At 42.0% G+C, this 20,755-nt stretch overlaps 1 protein-coding gene across 3 annotated transcripts in view; it reads right to left on the reverse strand.

Annotated features, from left to right (window-relative positions):
• The window catches only part of GSR (glutathione-disulfide reductase), a 136,695-nt gene that overhangs the window by 64,993 nt on the left and 50,947 nt on the right, over window positions 1-20,755 (reverse strand). For all 3 annotated transcript variants that reach the window (XM_029601607.1, XM_029601618.1, XM_029601598.1), the window contains 2 exons: window positions 6,776-6,845; window positions 5,055-5,202 (listed from right to left, as the gene is read on the reverse strand). In XM_029601607.1, coding sequence (XP_029457467.1) covers window positions 5,055-5,202; window positions 6,776-6,845 — 218 coding nt within the window. The remainder of the gene's footprint in view (window positions 1-5,054; window positions 5,203-6,775; window positions 6,846-20,755) is intronic.

The following is a 20,755-nucleotide window of genomic DNA, read 5'->3' on the forward strand; positions in this document are numbered from 1 at the left end:
GTGGTGTGGCTTTCAAGGGAAAGGAGTAGGAGAACTGCTGGAGAGAGTAAGTAAAAGGTGGCTTTTTAAGTTCATTTTTCTTGATTGTCTGCCATTTTAATTATTGGGTAGTATGTGATGTGTCTGCTGTTTTGAAATATTTTATTGGTGTTTGGAGAATTTTTAATTTTTAAGAGTTTTAAATTGTTAGATGTTATTCTGTTCATCAGCTGTTTTGAAACATGTATTCATATAGTTTTACAATTATTTCTGTGTGGGAATCTAGAGCAGCTTGGCATTTTCTGTTTTCCTAATAGGAGGTGTATTGGTGTTTAGGGCCTGATTTAATATTTGTAGTGTTGCCTTTTTATAGGTAGGTTGCACCATTTGAGTTCATGCCATAATGCAGATGTAACTTTGTGCAGATTAGTTTGTGTGCATTATTGCAGATCCTGGTACTATGTTAGGTGCTATATTTCTATTTCCATTTCTCATTTTTGTACTACTTGTAGAGTGGCTTTTTTGGGTTTCCATTCCAGTTTCTGTCTCCATATTTGTAAGGCTAGTAAAATACCTCACCTTACTTGTTGTGTTTTCTCAATAGGACATGTATTGGTGGTGAACTGCTGTCTTTTTATAAGTAGGGCTATTGCGCCTGGTAGTAGAGGGAGTTTGTGTTGCTGTTATTGCGATAACACCAGAACATCTTTTTTGTATGATGAGTTGTACGGGGAACGTTCTAGTTCTGCTTTATACCCATTACTGACGGATGAGGGTGGGGGTGGGGTTAGCCTTGTGACTGACATGTGTTCAGTGTGTCACGCATGTGGGAACTATCTATCAGGTTTGTCCCGACAGAAAAAAGGGTGAGAACCACTGCTCTAGGAAATGCATCTGAAGCAGTAACATAGTTAAAGAAAGATGGACACTTTACATAAGAATCCAAAGGCACTGTCCACAAGGATGGATGGAGCTGGGAAAGGGCCTTGGCGCAGACCTAGTTCCTCTGCACTCAAATGACTGAGATTTTCTGGCAAATGCTTGGCTAGTAGTATGGCTAGTACTGTAAAATCAATGAAAGCCCAAGGGACTGGCTTGTTGACCATAAGCAAGTCAGAATGTTGCCCCATTACACCACCTTGTGAAAACTGGGAAAGTATAAGAACAAAAGAAACTGCCATGCTGGGTCAGACCTAGGGTCCATCAAGCCCAGCATCCTGTTTCCAACAGAGGCCAAATCAGTCCACAAGAACCTGGCAAATACTCAAACACCAAGAAGATCCCATGCTACTGATGCAATTAATAGCAGAGGCCATTCCCTAAGTCATCTTGATTAATAGCAGTTAATGGACTTCCTCCTCCAAGAAATTATCCAAACCTTTTTTGAACCCAGCTACACTAACTGCGCTAACCACACCCTCTGCGTTGAATGAAAAATAATTTTCTCCGATTAGTCTTAAATGTGCTACTTGCTAACTTCATGAAGTGCCCCCTAGTCCTTCTATTATCCGAAAGTGTAAATAACTGATTCACATCTACTCGTTAAAGACCTCTCATGATTTTAAAGACCTCTATCATATCCCCCCTCAGCCATCCCTTCTCCAAGCTGAACAGCCCTAATCTCTTCAGCCTTTCTTTACAGGGGAGTTGTTACATCCTCTTTATCATTCTGGTTGCCCTTCTCTGTACCTTCTCCATCGCAACTATATCTTTTTTGAGATGCGGCGACCAGAATTGTACACAGTATTCAAGGTGCAGTCTCACAATGGAGCAATACAGAGGCATTATGACATTTTCCATTTTATTAACAATTCCCTTCCTAATAATTCCTAACATTCTGTTTGCTTGTTTGACTGCTGCAGCACACTGAGCTGACAATTTCAAAGTACTATCCATTATGATGCTTAGATCTTTTTCCTGAGTGGTAGCTCCTAATATGGAACCTAACATTGTGTAACTACAGCAAGGGTTATTTTTCCCTATATGCAATACCTTGCATTTGTCCACATTAAATTTCATCTGCCATTTGGATGCCCAATTTTCCAGTCTCACAAGGTCCTTCTGTAATGTATCACAATCTGCTTGTGATTTAACTACTCTGAATAATTTTGTATCATCCGCAAATTAGATAACCTTACCCATCGTATTCCTTTCTAGATCATTTATAAATATATTGAAAAGCACCGGTCCAAGTACAGATCCATGAGGCACTCCACTGTTTACCCTTTTCCACTGAGAAAATTGACCATTTAATCCTACTCTGTTGCCTGTCTTTTAACCAGTTTGTAATCCACTAAAGGACATCGCCTTCTATCCCATGACTTTTTAATTTTCTTAGAAGCCTCTCATGAGGTTTGTCAAATGCCTTCTGAAAATCCAAATACACTACATCTACCAGTTCACCTTTATCCACATGTTTATTAACCCCTTCAAAAAATGAAGCAGATTTGTTAGGCAAGACTTCCCTTGGGTAAATCCAGTTTGACTGTGTTCCATTAAACCATGTCTTTCTATATGATCTACGATTTTGATCTTTAGAATAGTTTCCACTATATTTCCCAGCACTGAAGTCAGGCTCACTGGTCTATAGTTTCCCGGATCGCCCCTGGAGCCCTTTTTAAATATTAGGGTTACAGTGGCCACCATCCAGTCTTCAGGTACAATGGATGATTTTAATGATAGATTGCAAATTTTAACTAATAGATCAGAAATTTCATTTTTTAGTTCCTTCAGTACCCTAGGATGCATACCATCCGGTCCAGGTGTTTTGCTACTCTTTAGTTTGTCAATCTGGCCTACTGTATCTTCCAGGTTCACAGTGATTTGGTTCAGTTCGACAGACTCATCACCCTTGAAAACCATCTCCAGAACTGGTATCTCCCCAACATCCTCATTAGTAAGGAAGCAAAAAATTAATTTAGTCTTTCTGCAATGGCCTTATCTTCCCTAAGAACCCCTTTAACCCCTCGGTCATCTAACGGGCCAACCGACTCCCTCACAGGTTTCTTGCTTTGGATAGATTTAAAAAAAAGAGTTTTTGCCTCTATGGCCAACTTCATTTCAAATTCTCTCTTGCCTGTCTTATCAATGTTTTACACTTAACTTGACAATGCTTATGCTTTATCCTATTTTCTTCAGATGGATCCTTCTTCCAATTTTTGAAGGATTTTTTTTGGCTAAAATAGCCTCTTTCACCTCAACTTTAACCATACCGGTAATCGTTTTGCCTTCCTTCCACCATTTTTAATGCTTGGAATACATCTGGACTGCGCGTCTAGGATTGTATTTTTAAACAATGTCCATGTCAGTTGAACACTTAACCTTTGCAGCTGCACCTTTCAGTTTTTTTCTATTTTCCTCGTTTTATCAAAGTTTCCCTTTTGAAAATTTAGTGTTAGAACTGTAGATTTACTTATTGTTCCCCTTCCAGTTATTAGTTTAAATTTGATCATGTTATGATCACTATTGCCGAGTGGCCCCACCATTGTTAACTCTCTCTCACCAAATCCAGCATTCCACTAAGAATTAAATCTAAAATATCTCCTTCTCTCATTGGTTCCTGAACCAATTGCTCCATGAAGCAGTCATTTATGACATCTAGGAACTTTGTCTCTAGCATGTCCTGATGTTACATTTACCAGTCAATATTGGGGTAATTGAAATATCCCATTATATTGCACTGCCAAATTGGTTAGCTTCCCTGATTTCTCTTAGCATTTCATCATCTGTCTGACCATTTTGTCCAAGTGGACGGTAGTATACTCCTATCACAATACTCTTACCCAACACACGTGGGATTTCTACCCATATAAATTCTACTGAGCATTTAGTCTCTTGTATGATCTTTATCCTGTTGGACTCTATATCCTCCAGAACATAAAGTGCCACACCCCCACCAAGTTTATCCCCCCTATCATTGCGATATAATTTGTACCCTGATATAGGACTGTCCCATTGGTCATCTTCCTTCCACTGGGTCTCTGTGATACCAGTTTATGTCAACCTCATCATTTACTGCTGTACATGCTAACTCTCCCATCTTACTTCTTAGACTTCTGGCATTGGCATGCAGACATTTCAAAGTGTGTTTTTTGTTTGTATTAACAACCTGCTTTTCAGTTTTTAGGGATAATTTGGAAATCTTTAGTTCAGTGATTTTTTTTACATATAGGCACATGGACTACATTTGCTTTTATTGGAACCTCTCTGTTGGGATGCCCTAACTCTCCTGTTTCATTAGTATCCTTCAAGGACACATTCCTCCAAACCATGCACTGCTGAGTGACTGTCGTCTTTCCCCTTTGTTCTAGTTTAAAAGCTGCTCTATCTCCTTTTTAAAAGTTAATGCCAGCAGCTTGGTTCCACTCTGGTTAAGGTGGAGCCCATCTCCCCAGTTCCGTACAAAACTGAATCCCTCTTCCTTGCACCATCGTCTCATCCACGCATTGAGACTCCAGAGCTCTGCCTGCCTCTGGGGACCTGCACGTGGAGCAGGAAGCATGCACCTCACTTTCAGGTACATGGCAAGTTAACCTGTTCAGTCCTAGCTATTAGACCTGCACAGCACAGCAGAAGTTAGGCTGATACCTGTCTATCAGTGCAAGGATTGCAAGGGAAAGGAGGTCTTACTAGAGAAACTGAAAGGTCTCTGTTGAGAATTCTTATTTTGCACTAACACAAATATCCCCATTTCACCACTGTAATGACCCAACATATGAGGCAGCTAATAAGATGGTTACGTTCCTTAGTTTTTCTGTGCTTCTAATGATTGATTTACTGGAAACTTCTTTTTGTTTTTGGAATTAGCATCTACCCAAGAAAACATACCAAAGGAACTATCGAGCATTAATGGTTTTGAGGATCCGAGAAACATCCTTAATCTTTGCAGTCCCCTGGAAATAATTTGTGCATTTTACAGTTAAAAGATTCATACTTCAAACATTTTGTAAGAGTTACCAAGGTACCTCAGCCTGGGACCCCTGCTATTAATAGCAATGAGTGGGGTTGTGAGAGGTTCACAATGGGCTGGAAAACTGGGGAGTAAGACAGAAAAGAAAAGCACTCAAAGATCTTACCAGGGATCTCGCTGTCAGGAGGGATGCAGGGGTGACCTCCTGTGGCAATTAAGATGTGTGGTGCAGTATATTTTTGACCATTGACTTCCAAAGTTGGTTCAGGATCTGATGTAAATACCGCATGGCCTTGGATTAATTCTATTTGAGCCTAGAACAAAAATAGAGAGCAATCATCCTGTGTGTAAAACTCTTATTACTCAAAGGCTACCAACAGGACTGAGTTACAGGATATAAGTAACACATACTCATATCATTTATATCCATACAGGGACTCTTAATGTATGTTTAATTTATACATGTTTATTAACCTGAAAACCAGGCCCATTGGTGGCCCTTGAGGACTGGAGTTTAACATTCTTGAACTGGTATCTACCACTGCAGGGGTGGCCAACTCTGGTCCGCAAGAGCTACAAACAGGTTTGTTTTCAGGATATCCACAATGAATATGCATAAGATCTATTTGCCTACAATGGAGGAAATGCATGCAAATGTCTCATTTATTTATTTATTCATTTTTACATACCGTCATTAGATCAAAGATATCACAGCGGCTTTCAGGGAACGGAAAATGAAATAAGCATAAGGTTTCTTATTTCTTACAAAGAAAACGTGGTAATAATATAAAACTCCTACATATTCATTGTGGATTCCTGAAAACCAAATATGTTTGCGACTTTTGAGAAACAGAGCTGGCCACCCTTGTACCTCTGTTTCACATGGAGCCTATGCCTGGAATAGTTAATGCCGTATTCAGTTCTGGTTTCACTCCCTACTTTTTTCACACTATTGAAATATTTTTAGATTCAGTGTGGAATAGTTTGTATTTGTGTTCAAACTTAATCCCGGAGTTAATTCCTAAACTTCTATGATGTACATTTAATGCAGCATTAGTTACTGGGAATAACTAATCCAAGAGTGAAAGTACGTTCCTGACATTTTCATACACTCCTAGAATCCCAAAGTGAATGTGCATTCACTCCACACTCACTGCTGCTTGCATTCACACTAGAAGAGGATTGGAAAGCAAGTTCTATATTAATCCTAGAATAATTAATCCCACTCAGGGATTAAATGTATGTGAATGAAGGTTTACCCAGTTCAAGGTTTATGGATAAGAAAACTTACGAGGAAAAAAATGTCTCATGCTTTCCGAATATCATCACTTTATGCAATTTCAGAAATTAAAGCTGGTACTAAGGACACCTCATGTTCAGACTCTGAATCGAAGGACCAAAGATAGTGAACTGCAGCCTTAAAAATTCAGGAGTCATGCCATATTTCTCCTAGGAAACAGCATCTTTGCAACAAAGTTTCCATCCATAAGCTATATTGCTTGAAAATAGACTACATAATAGTTTAAAGACTAGAAGACCACCGATTCCCCTGTAAAGTTCTTTATACCCACACCCCTGTGACTTGGGGCAATTCTGATTAAAGATGGTGAAAGCCCAGATAATTTGGTCCAGTTCAGGAGGGATGATGGCTAAGTCAGTACTGAAAGAGAATTATTTTATTTCTGGAATTCTAATTTTATCTAGTTTCAGAAAATATGACCTATGGCAGGATGTCTTATTGTCAAGCTACAAATTTTACAGGGAGAAGACAGGATGAGCCTCAAGTAGTTAGTCAGCAATGGTTTCCAAACTACCTGGATACAGCCTTTAAACTTTATTTAGAAGTCGTACGCTTTAAGAGGAAAACATCCTTGAAAGCTCACAAACCTTGTCTAGGTTATTCCGATAGATATCATTAAGCCGGCTCACATAGGCATCACGCTTTTCTTTAATTGTTCTGCAAAACAATGCAAGGAATGATTATTAAATAAAAGTTTTAATTCTTTAGTAAGTATACTTATTCTTTAAAATGAAAAATTTTCTAAGCTATAAAAAATAAAGCCTTGAAACACAGTGAGAATACTGTGCTGCCGAAAGAATGCAGCCCATCCAATGGATAATGCAAAAGATGAGCTTTATTACATTTTTTTTTTTTTTTTTAAACAAAGAGACCGATTTCATGATTCATTGTACTAAGTCATTAATGATAACCAAAAGAGGTGAATGTACACATTACTCATTACTCTAAACAAACCTGATATCAAAGATTCATGTGCAGATAATCTTAATGCCTCTTGTCTTGCAATAGGCTGCATCTTCAATGTTATATGCACACTTTCATATCATGCTCTTTTGATTAGCTAATACAGTTATAAAATCAGTAATGAAGGCATTTGAATATGTTAGCCACCATTTTGGAATCAGTTGAGAAACAAATTGCATTAAAGATGGGTTATGAATTTGTGAAATTATATTTTATTTTATTTATTATTTTTATATACCGACATTCGATCTGAGATATCACATCGGTTTACATTCAGGTGCTATAGGTATTTCTCTATCCCCAGAGGGCTTACAATCTAAGTTTTGTACCTGAGGCAATGGAGGGTAAAGTGACTTGCCCAAGGTCACAAGGAGCGACAGCGTGTCTCAAACGCTGGTCTTCTGGTTCGTAGCCCACTGCTCTAACCACTAGGCTATTCCTAGTTTTCCTATTGTATTTAGTGGATAGAAAGTGTGAAGCCAAAAATAATGTTTTCCTTTTATTCTATATTATCCATGACTCCTGAGGAAGGCAGAGAGTCTGCCAAAACACAGACCTGTGTCGGGTCTTTTGTAATGAGATATCAAAACATTTTTCTGAGCAGATTTTAGATGATCTATGGGATTTGAGTGTATATTAAAGATGCATTTTTCAATAATCTTGTTTGAAAGGGTAATATAGCAAAAACAAACATACATCATATGAAAGTGTGCATAACACATTGAAGATGCTTGCAGCCCATTGCGAGGCAAGAGGCATGTGAATCTTTGATATAAAGTTTGTTCAGGGTAATACATATTGTATACATTCACCTCTTTTTATCATTAATGATTTTGTAACAGAAGTGCTTGCTGTGCTTTTTGTAGTTCTCACTTTACTAGGTGACAAATTTTGCTACATAAGATTTCAGATCTCTGCCATAAAAATAGTTAAACTTTGATATAAAATCCTGTGAAAGTATAGCTTGCTTGGTAGAGATCACATACATACAAGATGTATACGAGGCCTTGTGAAAGTCTGGAAGCCAAGGCCAAAGTGAAAGCAGCACAGCCTATCACTCAGCATCTGCATTATTCCTTAGGATGTGAACTAGTGATAAAATGAAATGCAGAAAGAAGCCAGCAGTGAATTTCATACATCTTACAATTTCCATAGAAGATTAGTGCATCTCCCCTCTTTCATTAAGAATTCCTCGTAAGGGCCAGCCCACTGGTTCAGTGGCAGAGCTGTGCACTGCCATGCAGAGAGACCTCCCAGGTCAGGGCTTCTGCTGCCTGGGTGGGCTAGACATGCTATGGAGCGTTGACAGGCCCTGGGATGGGAGGAATCATGGTCATCGTTAAGGGTGACACTTTGTGGCTGGCTTAAGAGTCCCTCCTGGCCTCAGGACTATTGCTGTAATGATCAGACTAAGAACAGTGTGAGGGAGAGTCTATTAAATGAAGGGAAAAACTTCATGTAGTTGTGAAGGAAGGCTCAAGGCACTAGGTTCCTACTGAGCTAGAAGAAAAAACTAAAAAAAGAACTACCGAGTTAAAAAAAAAAAAAAAAAAAAAAAAAAAAAAAAAAGATTCCCTTGTAAAACTTCTACAAATAAGGGAATGTATGAGAACAAAGATGGAATCCATTTTGAAGTGTCTGAAAGGCACAATATAAATCAAAATATATATAGTGCATTCAGAAATTATTCTGACCCTTCCATTTTTTTCCACATTTTGTTACTTTACACCCTTGTTCTAAAATAGATAATGACATTTCTTTCTCGCCTCAATCTACTCGCAATACCCCATAATGACTAGGCAAAATCAGGTTTGTAGAAATTTATGCAAATTAATTTAAAAAAAAAAACCCCTAAACTGAAATATCACATTTACATAAGTATTCAGACCCTTTGCCTTGACACTCAAATTTGAGCTTAGGTGCATCCTGTTTCCATTTATCATCCTTGACTGGAATCCACCTGTGGTAAATGTAATTGATTGGGCATGATTTGGAAAGGCACACATCTGTCTATATAAGGTCCCACAGTTGATAGTGCATGTCAGAGAATACTCAAAAGCCATGAAGTGGAAGGAATTCTCTATAGACCTCCGAGATAGGATTGTGTCAAGGCACAGATCTGGGGAAGGATACAAAAAAATTGCTGCAGCATTAAAGGTCCTGAAGAACATAGTGGCCTCCATAATTCTTAAATGTATGAAATTCAGAACCATCAGGACTCTTCCTAGAAGAGTGTCTAGGTTGCCTGCCCAAATTGAGCAATCGGGAGAGAAGGGACTTGGTCAAGGAGGTGATCAAGAACCTGATGGTCACTCTGACAGAGCTCCAGTGTTCTGCTGTGGAGATAGGGGAACTTTCCAGAAGGACAACCATCTCTGCAGTACTCCACCAGTCAGGCCTTTATGGTAGAGTGGCCCAATGGAAACTACTCCTCAATAAAAGGCACATGACAACCCGCTTAGAGTTTGCCAAAAGGCACTTAAAGGACTCTCAGAGCATGAGAAACAAGATTCTCTGGTCTGATGAAACCAAGATTGAACTCTCTGGCCTGAATGCCAAGTATGATGTCTGGAGGAAACCAGGCACTGCTCATCACCTAGCAAATACCATGGTGGTGGGAGCAGCAAACTGTGGGGATGTTTTTTAGCTGCAGGAAATGGGAGACTAATCAGGATCAAGGGAAAGATGAACGGAGCAAAGTACAGAGCACCTTGATAAAACCTGCTCCAGAGCACTCTGGACCTCAGACTGGGGTGACGACTCGCCTTCCAACAGGAAAACAACCCTAAGTACACAGTCAAGACAATGCAGGAGTGGTTTCGGACAAGTCTATGAATGTCCTTGAGTGGCTCAGTTACAGCCCAGAATTGTACCTGATTGAACATCTCTGGAGAGACTTGAAAATAGCTGTGCATCAATGCTCCCTATCCAACCTGACAGAGCTTGAGAGGATCTACAGAGAATTATGGGAGAAAATTCCCAAATCCAAGTGTGCCAAGACTGTAGCATCATACCCAAGAAGATTTGAGGCCGTAAAGGTGCTTCAACAAGTACTGAGGAAAGGGATTGAATACTTATGTAAATGTCATATTTCAGTTTGTTTTTTTAATTAATTGGCATAAATTTCTACAAACCTGATTTCTCTTCTGTGTAGAATGAGGAAAAAAATTCATATTATCCATTTTAGAATGTGGAAAAAGTGAAGGGGTCTGAATACTTTCTGAATGCACAGTAAATAAAAACAAACAGTCTTTATACCACTTTAGTCATTGTGCTGAGGGTGCCTAAGAGAAAAATGTATCCTTGGAGTGATCACTAGGATGAAAAAGCAGTCATTCAGCCTTGTGTCTCACTGAAACATAGAATATGAAGAGAGGTAAGACCAGGTGACCTATCACTCTGCACAATTTCCTCCCCGGTGCAATACCACAGGTTCCACATGATCTTGGACTGCAACATAATTTCCTTTGTGCTCTTCTTGAACTCAGTTGCTATTTTTTGCCATTACCACCACTACTGAGAGACTAGCCATAGAGGCAAAAAGCTCATAATAAAAACTTTTTTTTTTAAATTTTTTAACTGCGAAGGAGTCGGTTGGACCATTAGATGATCAAGGGGTTAAAGGAGCATTGAGGAAAGATAAGGCCATCATAGAAAACCAAAATAAATTCTTTGCTTTGGTATTTACTGAGGAGGATGTTGGGGAGATAACATTTCCAGAGATGATTCTCAAGGATGATGATACAGATGAACTGACTCAAATCTCGGTGAACCTGGAAGATGTGGTAGGCCAGACTGACAAACTAAAGAGTAGCAAATCACCTGGGCTGGATGGTATAGATCCCTGGGTTCTCAAAGAACTAAAAAATGAAATTTCAGACCTATTACAATTAATTTGTAACCTATCATTAAAATCATCCATTGTATCTGAAGACTGGAAGGTGGCCAATGTAACCCCAATATATAAAAAGGGCTCCAGAGGTAATCCAGGAAATTGTAGACCAGTGAGCCTGACTTCAGTACTGGGAAAAATCATGGAAACTATTATAAAGAATAAAATCACAGAACATATAGATAGACATGATTTAATGGGACACAGACAACATAGATTTACACAAGGCAAATATTGACTCACAAATCTGCTACATTTTTTAAAGGGGTGAATAAATATGTGAATAAAGGTGAACCAGTAGATGTGGTGTATTTGGATTTTCAGAAGGTGTTTGACAAAGTACCTCATGAGAGGCTTCTAAGAAAACTAAAAAGTCATGGGATAGGAAGAGGTGTCCTTTTGTGGATTGCAAACTGGTTAAAAGACAAGAGAGTAGAATTAAATGGTCTGTTTTCACAGTGGACAAAGGTAAACAATGGAGTGCCTCAGGGATCTGTATTTGGACTGGTGCTTTTTAATATATTTATAAATGATCTGGAAAGGGGTACGAGTGATGTAATCAAATTTGCAGATGACAAAAAATTATTTAGAGTAGTCAAATCACAAGTGGATTGTGATAAATTGCAGAAGGACCTTGCGAGACTGGAAGATTGGGCATCATATGGCAAATGGAATATATGTGGACAAGTGCAAGGTGATGCACATAGGAAAAAATAACCCATGCTGCAGTAACATGATGTTAGGTTCCATATTAAGAGTTACCATCCAGGAAAAATAATCTGGGCGTCATAGTTGATATTATATTCAAATCATCAGCTCAGTGTGCTATGGTGGTCAAAAAAGTAAACAGAATGTTAGAAATTATTAAGGGAATGGCAAATAAAATGGAAGATGTCATAATGCCTCCATATTGCTCTATGGTAAGACCGCACCTTGAGTACTATGTACAATTCTGGTTGCCGCATCTCAAAAAAGATATAATTGCAATGGAGAAGGTACAGAGAAGAGCAACCAAAATGATAAAGGGGATGCAACAGCTCCCCTATGAGGAAAGTCTAAAGAGGTTAGGGCTGTTCAGTTTGGAGAAGAGATGACTGAGGGGGGATATGATATGATAGAGGTCTACAAAATCATGAAAGGACATGAACAGGTTAATGTGAAAGTTATTTACTCTTTCAGATAATACAAGGACAAGGGGGCACTATGAAGTTAGCAAGTAGCACATTTAATACAAATCAGAGAAAGCAGATTTGCTTACCTGTAACAGATGTTCTCCGAGGAAAGCAGGATGTTAGTCCTCACACATGGGTGACATCATCAGATAGATCCTGACATGGAAAACTTATGTCAAAGTTTCTAGAACTCTGACTTGGCACACTGAGCATGCCCTATACCACGAGTCCACATGGGGTCCCTCTCCAGTCTTATTAACATAGAATAATATATAAAACAACAACAGGAGAAACCCAACTCCGCAGGGTGGAGGGCAGGTTTTATGCTGTCCTCTGAGAACACCTGATACAGGTAAGCAACTCTGCTTTCTCAGAGGACAAGCAGGATGGTAGTCCTCACACATGGATGAATCCCTAGCTATAAGCTGCTCCCCAACATCAAAAGAGACCAACAGACACCCAACCAGGTCCAAAGGACACAACAATGGTGCTGTTGGTAACAAGCGGAGGAGACAGCCTGAATCCAAACAACGGGTCCTAGGCGGGAGAGAGTTGGGTTCTACACTCAAACAGATTCCAAAGCACAGATTAGCCAAACCTACTATCACATCGGCCATCCCTATCCAAGAAATAATGAGATGTGAAGGTGTGGAGAAAATTGCACATCACAGCCTTGCAGATCTCCTCCACGAGAACTGCTCGCAAGTGGGCCACTAATGCTGCCATGCCTCTAAAAGAATGATCCTTGACATAACCTCCAAGATGCAGTCCCACCTGGGCATAACAGGAGAAGATGCAATCTGCTAGCCAATTGGATAGTGTCTATTTGGCAACGGCAATGTCCAACCTATTCCTATCAAAAGAAATAAAAAGTTAGGTGGACGGTCTATGGGCTTCTGTTTGCTCTACATAGAAGGCTAAGACTCACTTGCAGTCCAAACAGTGTAGTGCTCATTCACCTTGGTGCAAATGGATCCTGGGAAAGAATGTTAGCAGGACAATGGACTGGTTAAGATGGAAGTCTGTCACCACCTTAGGCAAGAACTTATGGTGCATACGCAAGACCACCCTGTCAAGATAAAACTTAGTGCAAGGTGGATGTCACTAAGACCTGGAGCTCGCTAACCCTGTGCACTGAAGTGACCGCCATCAAAAATATGACCTTCCAGGTCAGGTACTTCAGGTCACAGGTGTGCAGCAGCAACTCAAAAGGAGCTCTCATCAGCTGAGCTAACACCACGTTTAGGTCCCAAGACACAGTGGGAGGCCTTAGGGAGGCTTCAATTGAAGCAGGCCATGCATGAATCGTACAACTATAGGCTATACAGAGATTAGCATACTATCTACACCATGGTGGTATGTACCAATTGCACTGAGATGAACTCTAACGGAATTGGTTTTTAAGCTAGCTTCCGATAAGTGTAGAAAGTAATCAAGCAGTTTTGTGGGGGATCAGGAGAATGGATCTAAGGCCTTCTGCTCACACCACATAGAAAACCTCCTCCACTTCAGTCCTTAGGACTTTCTAGTGGAAGGCTTTCTAGAAGCCACCAGGTTCCGAGACACATCCTCTGAGAGATAGAGTTGTTGCAGAATTAACCTCTCAACATCCAGACTGTAAGAGACAGGGCCTGGAGATTGGGATGTCATAACCTGCCTCGATCTTGCGTGATGAGATTTGGTAAAGTCCCTAGACTGATCGGTCTCCAGATGGACAACTTCCATAGGAGTGGAAATTAGACCTATCTTGGCCAATAAGGGGCTATGAGATCATTGTCCCCTTGTCCTCACGAAGCTTCAAGAAAGTCTTCGCCACTAAGGGAATTGGAGGATATGCGTACAGAAGACCCTTGCCCTAATGACAGGCAAGGATGTCAGAGGCTGGTTTGCCTTCTGATCTATACAGGGAGCAGAACAGAGATACCTTTCTGTTGCAAGGGGACGTGAATAGATCTATCTCCAGGCTCCCCCAGAGGCAGAATATTTGTTTCGCCACCCCTTGGTCCAGGGACCACTCTTGTGGTCCGAAGGCATGACTCAGTCCGCTACCATGTTCTCTGTCCCAGCCAGGTATATGGCCTTGAGCATCATCCTGTGGGACAGGGCCCATGACCAGATCTGGACCGCTTCTTGACACAGGAGATATGGATCCTATACCTCCCTGCTTGTTGTCATACCACATTGCTACCAGGTTATCAGTTTGGATCAGGACAAATTTGTTAGACAGCTGATCTCTGAAAGCCCATAGTGCATACCTGATTGCCCGAAGCTGCAGGAAGTTGATTTGACAACCGCTTTTCTGATGTGGGAAATTATTTTAAACAGTTATTTAGTTACATGAAGAACTTTTTACCGCAATAGAAAGTAGTGGAGCAGAGAATCACTAATATTACTAGTGTAATTATTTGATATAAGGCCTATAAGTTCTGAGAATGCATACACCCTTTTTTTTTTTTTAGCTTGCCTTGTATCAAGAAACAAATCAAGAGATCAGATATATTAAAGAGCAGTTACTCAGGAGGCTAACTGTGCAGATATGAGGGAAAACAGGACAGTAGTCACTTGGCCACACCTGTTTGCTGATGAAATAATGTCAGACATTTAGAGCCTCAAGAACACATGGGAGTAGCCCAGAGAAAAACTGAAACTAGGACAAAGGTCAGCAGTATCAATATAAAAAGACCTACTTCAAGCTAACTGGTTGAAATCAGAGAAAGAACAGATCAGAGAAAAAGTTTGTTGAACATTACAGTGGTTAATGAAATCCCTGATGAACTGTTTTTGGTTTTCGAGTGCTGTGTTTTCGTCTTTCCAAAGATACATAAGACTCACATTGGAAACTATGAGGCGAAATATCGTTGTATATATTCTTTAATGCAAACTCTAATCTTGTATGCATTTATTGCTTATTCTCAGACTTATAAGTAAAACATCTATACTTATAAATAAATGTGTTGTGTATTCTATGACAAAATAACCACCAATGTTCCTACCCACTACACCTGAGCAGACCAGAGAGACCCTGGATGCTGAGTTAATCTACATGAGCTCCCCAGCCTAGGGTGGATGCATCCGTAGTTAGGGCAATTTGGGTAGGAGGACTTAAAAAAGAGATCCCCCATTGCAGATCTGAAATTACCCGCCACCAGGAGGGATGGAGTGACTTGGATGCAACCCTGGAGGTTCTGCAAGGCCTGGCACCACTGCGACCTCAGGGTCCATTGAGCTCTGCGCATTTGTAATCGTGCCAAGGGAGTGACATGGACGGTTGTGTCCATATGACCTAATAGGCTCAACATGTGCCAGGCTGACACCTGCTAGCTCTGTTGAATGTCTGCCGCAATGGTTGTCAAAGTGATGGCCCTTTGACGAAGCAGGAAGGACTTGGCCTGAGCCGTGCCTAGCAGGGCTCCTGTGAAGTGCAATTGAGGTGACAGACCGAGATGGACTTCAGGTAGTTGATGATGAACCGACTCCAACACCCAGATGGTCAAGCGCAGAGACCTGATGGTCCCTGTCTAAGATGTGCTTTTAACCAGCCAACCATCCAGATAAGGGAAAACATGCACCTCCAGCCTGTGAGGGTGCGCTGCCACTATGGTCAGGCATTTTGTGACGACTCGTGGAGCTGACACCAGCCTGAATGGCAACACCCGGTACTGGAAATGCTGTTTTCATACCACAAATAGGAGATACTTCCAGTGACTGGGAAAGATCTTGATGCGAGTGTTCACATCCTTTAGACCAAGGGAACATAGCCCATCCCCTTTTTGCAAAAGGGGGATCAAATTGCCTAGGGAAACCATCTTCTTTTTTTTTTTAGAAATTTGTTCAAGACCCAAGGTCCTCCTGTTTTCTTTGGAATCAGGAAGTACCTGGAATAAAATCCTTGTCCTTTTTGCCCTGGTGGGACAGCTTTTACCGCTCTGGCTGTTATGAGGGAGAAGAGCTCCATTAGCAGTACCTCCTGATGCACTACTAGCCCCCAAACAGGCTCGGAGGGCAATTTGGCAGGACACCCAATATGTTCAACTGCAACCCTTGACGGACGATCGAAAGAACTCATTAGTCAAAGGATATACTGGGTCACTGGTTCGTGAAGAACAGCAGCCTGCCCCGATCAGCAGGTCTAACATCATGGGTACAGGTGACTGGCCTATGCTCTCTATGACCCAGTCAAAACCCTGTCCCTGGAGTTGACTGAGGTGCAGATTGGGGCTTGGGGGGCTCTCTGCTGCCTGGGACGGCTGCGGGAGCCCTGATGCTGTTAATGGAAGCGAGGGAGCGGAGGATAGTATTTCCTCTGACTAAAGAAAGACTTCCCCTTCCCCAATCTCACCATCCTTCTAGAGGAGGAGGACAGGTCCGGAGTGCTAGTGGAGAGTTCTTGGAAGGTTTCATGGTGGTCCCGGAGCTGCGCCACTGCGTTCCTTACCCTATCTCCGAAGAGATTCTCCCTAGTACAAGCCATGTCAGCAAGTCATTCCTGTACCTCTGGTTGGAGATCCAAGGCCCGCAGACATGCCGTTTTGTGGGCGTCAATTCCCGCTACAGAGACCCTCGATACCATCTCGAACACATTGTAGGTCACTCGGACTTCGTGTTTTCTGCACTCTAGGCCCTTTTGCATCAGCGACATGAGGGTGTCCTGCTGCTGCTAGGGCAGCTGCTCAGCCACCTCCTGCACCTGCTTCCAGATGTCCCAAACGTACTGACTCATATAGAGCTGATAGGAAGTTATGCGGGCAATAAGCATGGCCCCTGAAACACTTTTTCCCCCAAGAGCGTCCATCACCCTGTGGTCCTTCCCAGGGGGCACCGAGGAATGTGTCCAAGAATGGTTGGCTCTCTTGAGAGCGGATTCGACCACCACTGACTGGTGGGGCAGCTGATGCTTATTGAATCCAGCAGCCTTCGGAACAAGGTAGACCCCGTCAGCCTTTTTGTTACCGGGAGGCACTGTGATGGTGTGTTCTCATATCCTCAGCAGCAACTCCTTAAAGAAAACATGCATCGAGACTGCCATTATCTCCTTAGGAGGCTCCACGAACTGGAAGATCTCAGGCATTTTATGCCTAGCATCTTCCTCTGTCAGTAACTGAAATGGGATAGCTTCTGCTTTCACCTTCACAAACCTGCAAAGGTTAAGTTCTCAAGTGGAGACTTCCTTCGCTCTTCTGGAGGAGAAGGGTCTGATGGAAGACTCTCAGAGCCCTCAGAGGAGGACACTGTGGTGTCATTCCCCCAGGGGTCATAGGGACCCTCATCCTCACTGTAATCAATAGGGGATGGGGCCCTAGGTGCTCGGCATTCATACAGAGATGCAGGCACCGGCAGAGTTGAACGGGGGGGGGGGGGGGGTGTTACAAGCTTCGGCATCTCTGCTGGCCTGGGCATACCTTCCTCCAAGGAATCAGCAACGATCACCATATCGGTAGGAGAAGGCTGTGGTGCCCTGACAGGCACTGACGCTGTCCCGGGAACCAATGCCAGCTGGGTTGGTAACACATCGATGAGCACCCTGACCTTCTCCAGCAGCGGTTCCAGGATGGACAGTACTGGCTCTGATGCCATCAGTGCCACAGGACCAATGCTCTGCATCACACGTTCCACTATCAGCTGGACTTGCCATTCTAGCTCCTCCTCGAACATTGCCAATGCCAACACCATCTGGGAGGAAGGGGGTTGGTCAGATCATCTTTGCACCCATGAGGCGGATCGGTGACTGGCATCAGGACCATGGCACTGATGGCATCATAGACCCCTGGCACCCCTCGCCATGGGGTCACTTCGGGTGCATCACAGCAAGTGCTGGTGCATCCCCGTGCCCAGCACCATGCATCGACAGGGACCAGTGCCAATACTTCCTAGGCTTCCCTCGATGCTTGACCCAGTCCTTCCCTTGTACAGAGGCCGATGACCAGGATCCTGACATCCTCAGCCTGGAGGAGTTCGATGTTGGTTTGTCTCCGGCATCCCTATCTGCTGACAGCGCCAATGGTCCTGCCAATGTTGATGGCACGGTGTCCAACAGTGCAGCTCCAAGGTCCATCAATGCCAATGCCGCAGATGCTGATGGCTCAGTTTTTCTTGACCCAAAGAGTTGTTCCATCCTGTCGAGCCAAGTCGTCCCCCCTTCGGGGTCATCTGTGCACATAGCGGTAAGCCCGGATGTCATGCAATGCCCCCAGGCAGAGGACACATGTCTCATGGTGGTCCGTAATGGATAAGACCCTCGGTCACTGAGGACATTGCCTGAAACCAGACGTGGCCATGATGGGATGAAATAAAAGGGACGCAAAATGAAAATCAGTGGCGGCGGGCGTCAATGGCCGGTGGACACTGAAGCACCGCCATCACGGGGAAATCGACTGCGAAAGATGAGGAGAGAATTTGAAATGAAGTTGGCCATAGAGGCAAAAACTCATAATAAAAACTTTTTTAAATATATCCGAAGCAAGAAACCTGTGAGGGAGTCGGTTGGACCATTAGATGACAGAGGGGTTAAAGGGGCTCTTAGGGAAGATAAGGCCATTGCAGAAAGACTAAATGAATTCTTTGCCTCCGTGTTTACTAATGAGGATGTTGGGGAGATACCAGTTCCAGAGATGGTTTTCAGGGGTGATGACTCAGACGAACTGAACGAAATCACTGTGAACCTGGAAGATGTAGTAGGCCAGATTGACAAACTAAAGAGTAGTAAGTCACCTGGACCAGATGGTATGCATCCTAGGGTTCTGAAGGAACTCAAAAATGAAATTTCTGATCTATTAGTTAAAATTTGTAACCTATCATTAAAATCATCCATTGTATCTGAAGACTGGAGGGTGGCCAATGTAACCCCAATATTTAAAAAAGGCTCCAGGGGCGATCCGGGTAACTATAGACCAGTGAGCCTGACTTCAGTGCCAGGAAAAATAGTGGAAACTATTCTCAAGATCAAAATCGTAGAGCATATAGAAAGACATGATTTAATGGGACATAGTCAACATTGATTTACCCAAGGGAAGTCTTGCCTAACAAATCTGCTTCATTTTTTTGAAGGGGTTAATAAACATGTGGATAAAGGTGAACCAGTAGATGTAGTGTATTTGGATTTTCAGAAGACGTTTGACAAAGTCCCTCATGAGAGGCTTCTATGAAAACTAAAAAGTCATAGGATAGGAGGCGATGTTCTTTCGTGGATTACAAACTGGTTAAAAGATAGGAAACAGAGAGTAGGATTAAATGGTCAATTTTCTCAGTGGAAAAGGGTAAACAGTGGAGTTCCTCAGGGATCTGTACTTGGACTGGTGCTTTTCAATATATATATATATATATATATATATATATATATATATATATATATATATATAAATGATCTGGAAAGGAATACAACGAGCGAGGTTATCAAATTTGCGGATGATACAAAATTATTCAGAGTAGTTAAATCACAAGCGGATTGTGATACATTACAGGAAGACCTTGCAAGACTGGAAGATTGGCCATCCAAATGGCAGATGAAATTTAATGTGGAAAAGTGCAAGGTGTTGCATATAGGCAAAAATAACCCTTGTTGTAGTTACACGATGTTAGGTTCCATATTAGGAGCTACCACCCAGGAAAAAGATCTAGGCAACATAGTGGATAATACTTTAAAATCGTCACTCAGTGTGCTGCAGCAGTCAAAAAAGCAAATAGAATGTTAGGAATTATTAGGAAGGGAATGATTAATAGAACGGAAAATGTCATAATGCCTCTGTATCGCTCCATGGTGAGACTGCACCTTGAATACTGTGTACAATTCTGGTCGCCGCATCTCAAAAAAGATATAGTTGCGATGGAGAAGGTACAGAGAAGGGCAACCAAAATGATAAAGGGGATGGAACAGCTCCCCTATGAGGAAAGGCTAAAGAGGTTAGGGCTGTTCAGCTTGGAGAAGAGACGGCTGAGGGGGGATATGATAGAGGTGTTTAAGATCATGGGAGGTCTTGAACGAGTAGATGTGACTCTGTTATTTACACTTTCGAATAATAGAAGGACTAGGGGGCATTCCATGAAGTTAGCAAGTAACACATTTAAGACTAATCGGAGAAAGTTCTTTTTCACTCAACGCACAATAAAGCTCTGGAATTTGTTGCCAGAGGAGGTGGTTAGTGCAGTTAGTGTAGCTGGGTTCAAAAAAGGTTTGGATAAGTACTTGGAGGAGAAGTCCATTAATGGCTATTAATCAATTATACTTAGGGAATAGCCACTGTTATTAATTGCATCAGTACCATGGGTTCTTCTCCCCTATGAGGAAAGGCTAAAGAGGTTAGGCTGTTCAGCTTGGAGAAGAGATTGCGGAGGGGGGCTATGATAGAGGTCTTTAAAATCATGAGAGGTCTTGAACGAGTAGATGTGAATCAGTTATTTACACTTTCGGATAATAGAAGGACTAGGGGGCACTTCATGAAGTTAGCAAGTAGCACATTTAAGACTAATCGGAGAAAGTTATTTTTCATTCAACCCAGAGGGTGTGGTTAGTGCAGTTAGTGTAGCTGGGTTCAAAAAAGGTTTGG

The sequence above is a fragment of the Rhinatrema bivittatum genome, chromosome 1, assembly GCF_901001135.1.
Source record: "Rhinatrema bivittatum chromosome 1, aRhiBiv1.1, whole genome shotgun sequence".
NCBI classification, from domain to species: Eukaryota; Metazoa; Chordata; class Amphibia; order Gymnophiona; family Rhinatrematidae; genus Rhinatrema; species Rhinatrema bivittatum.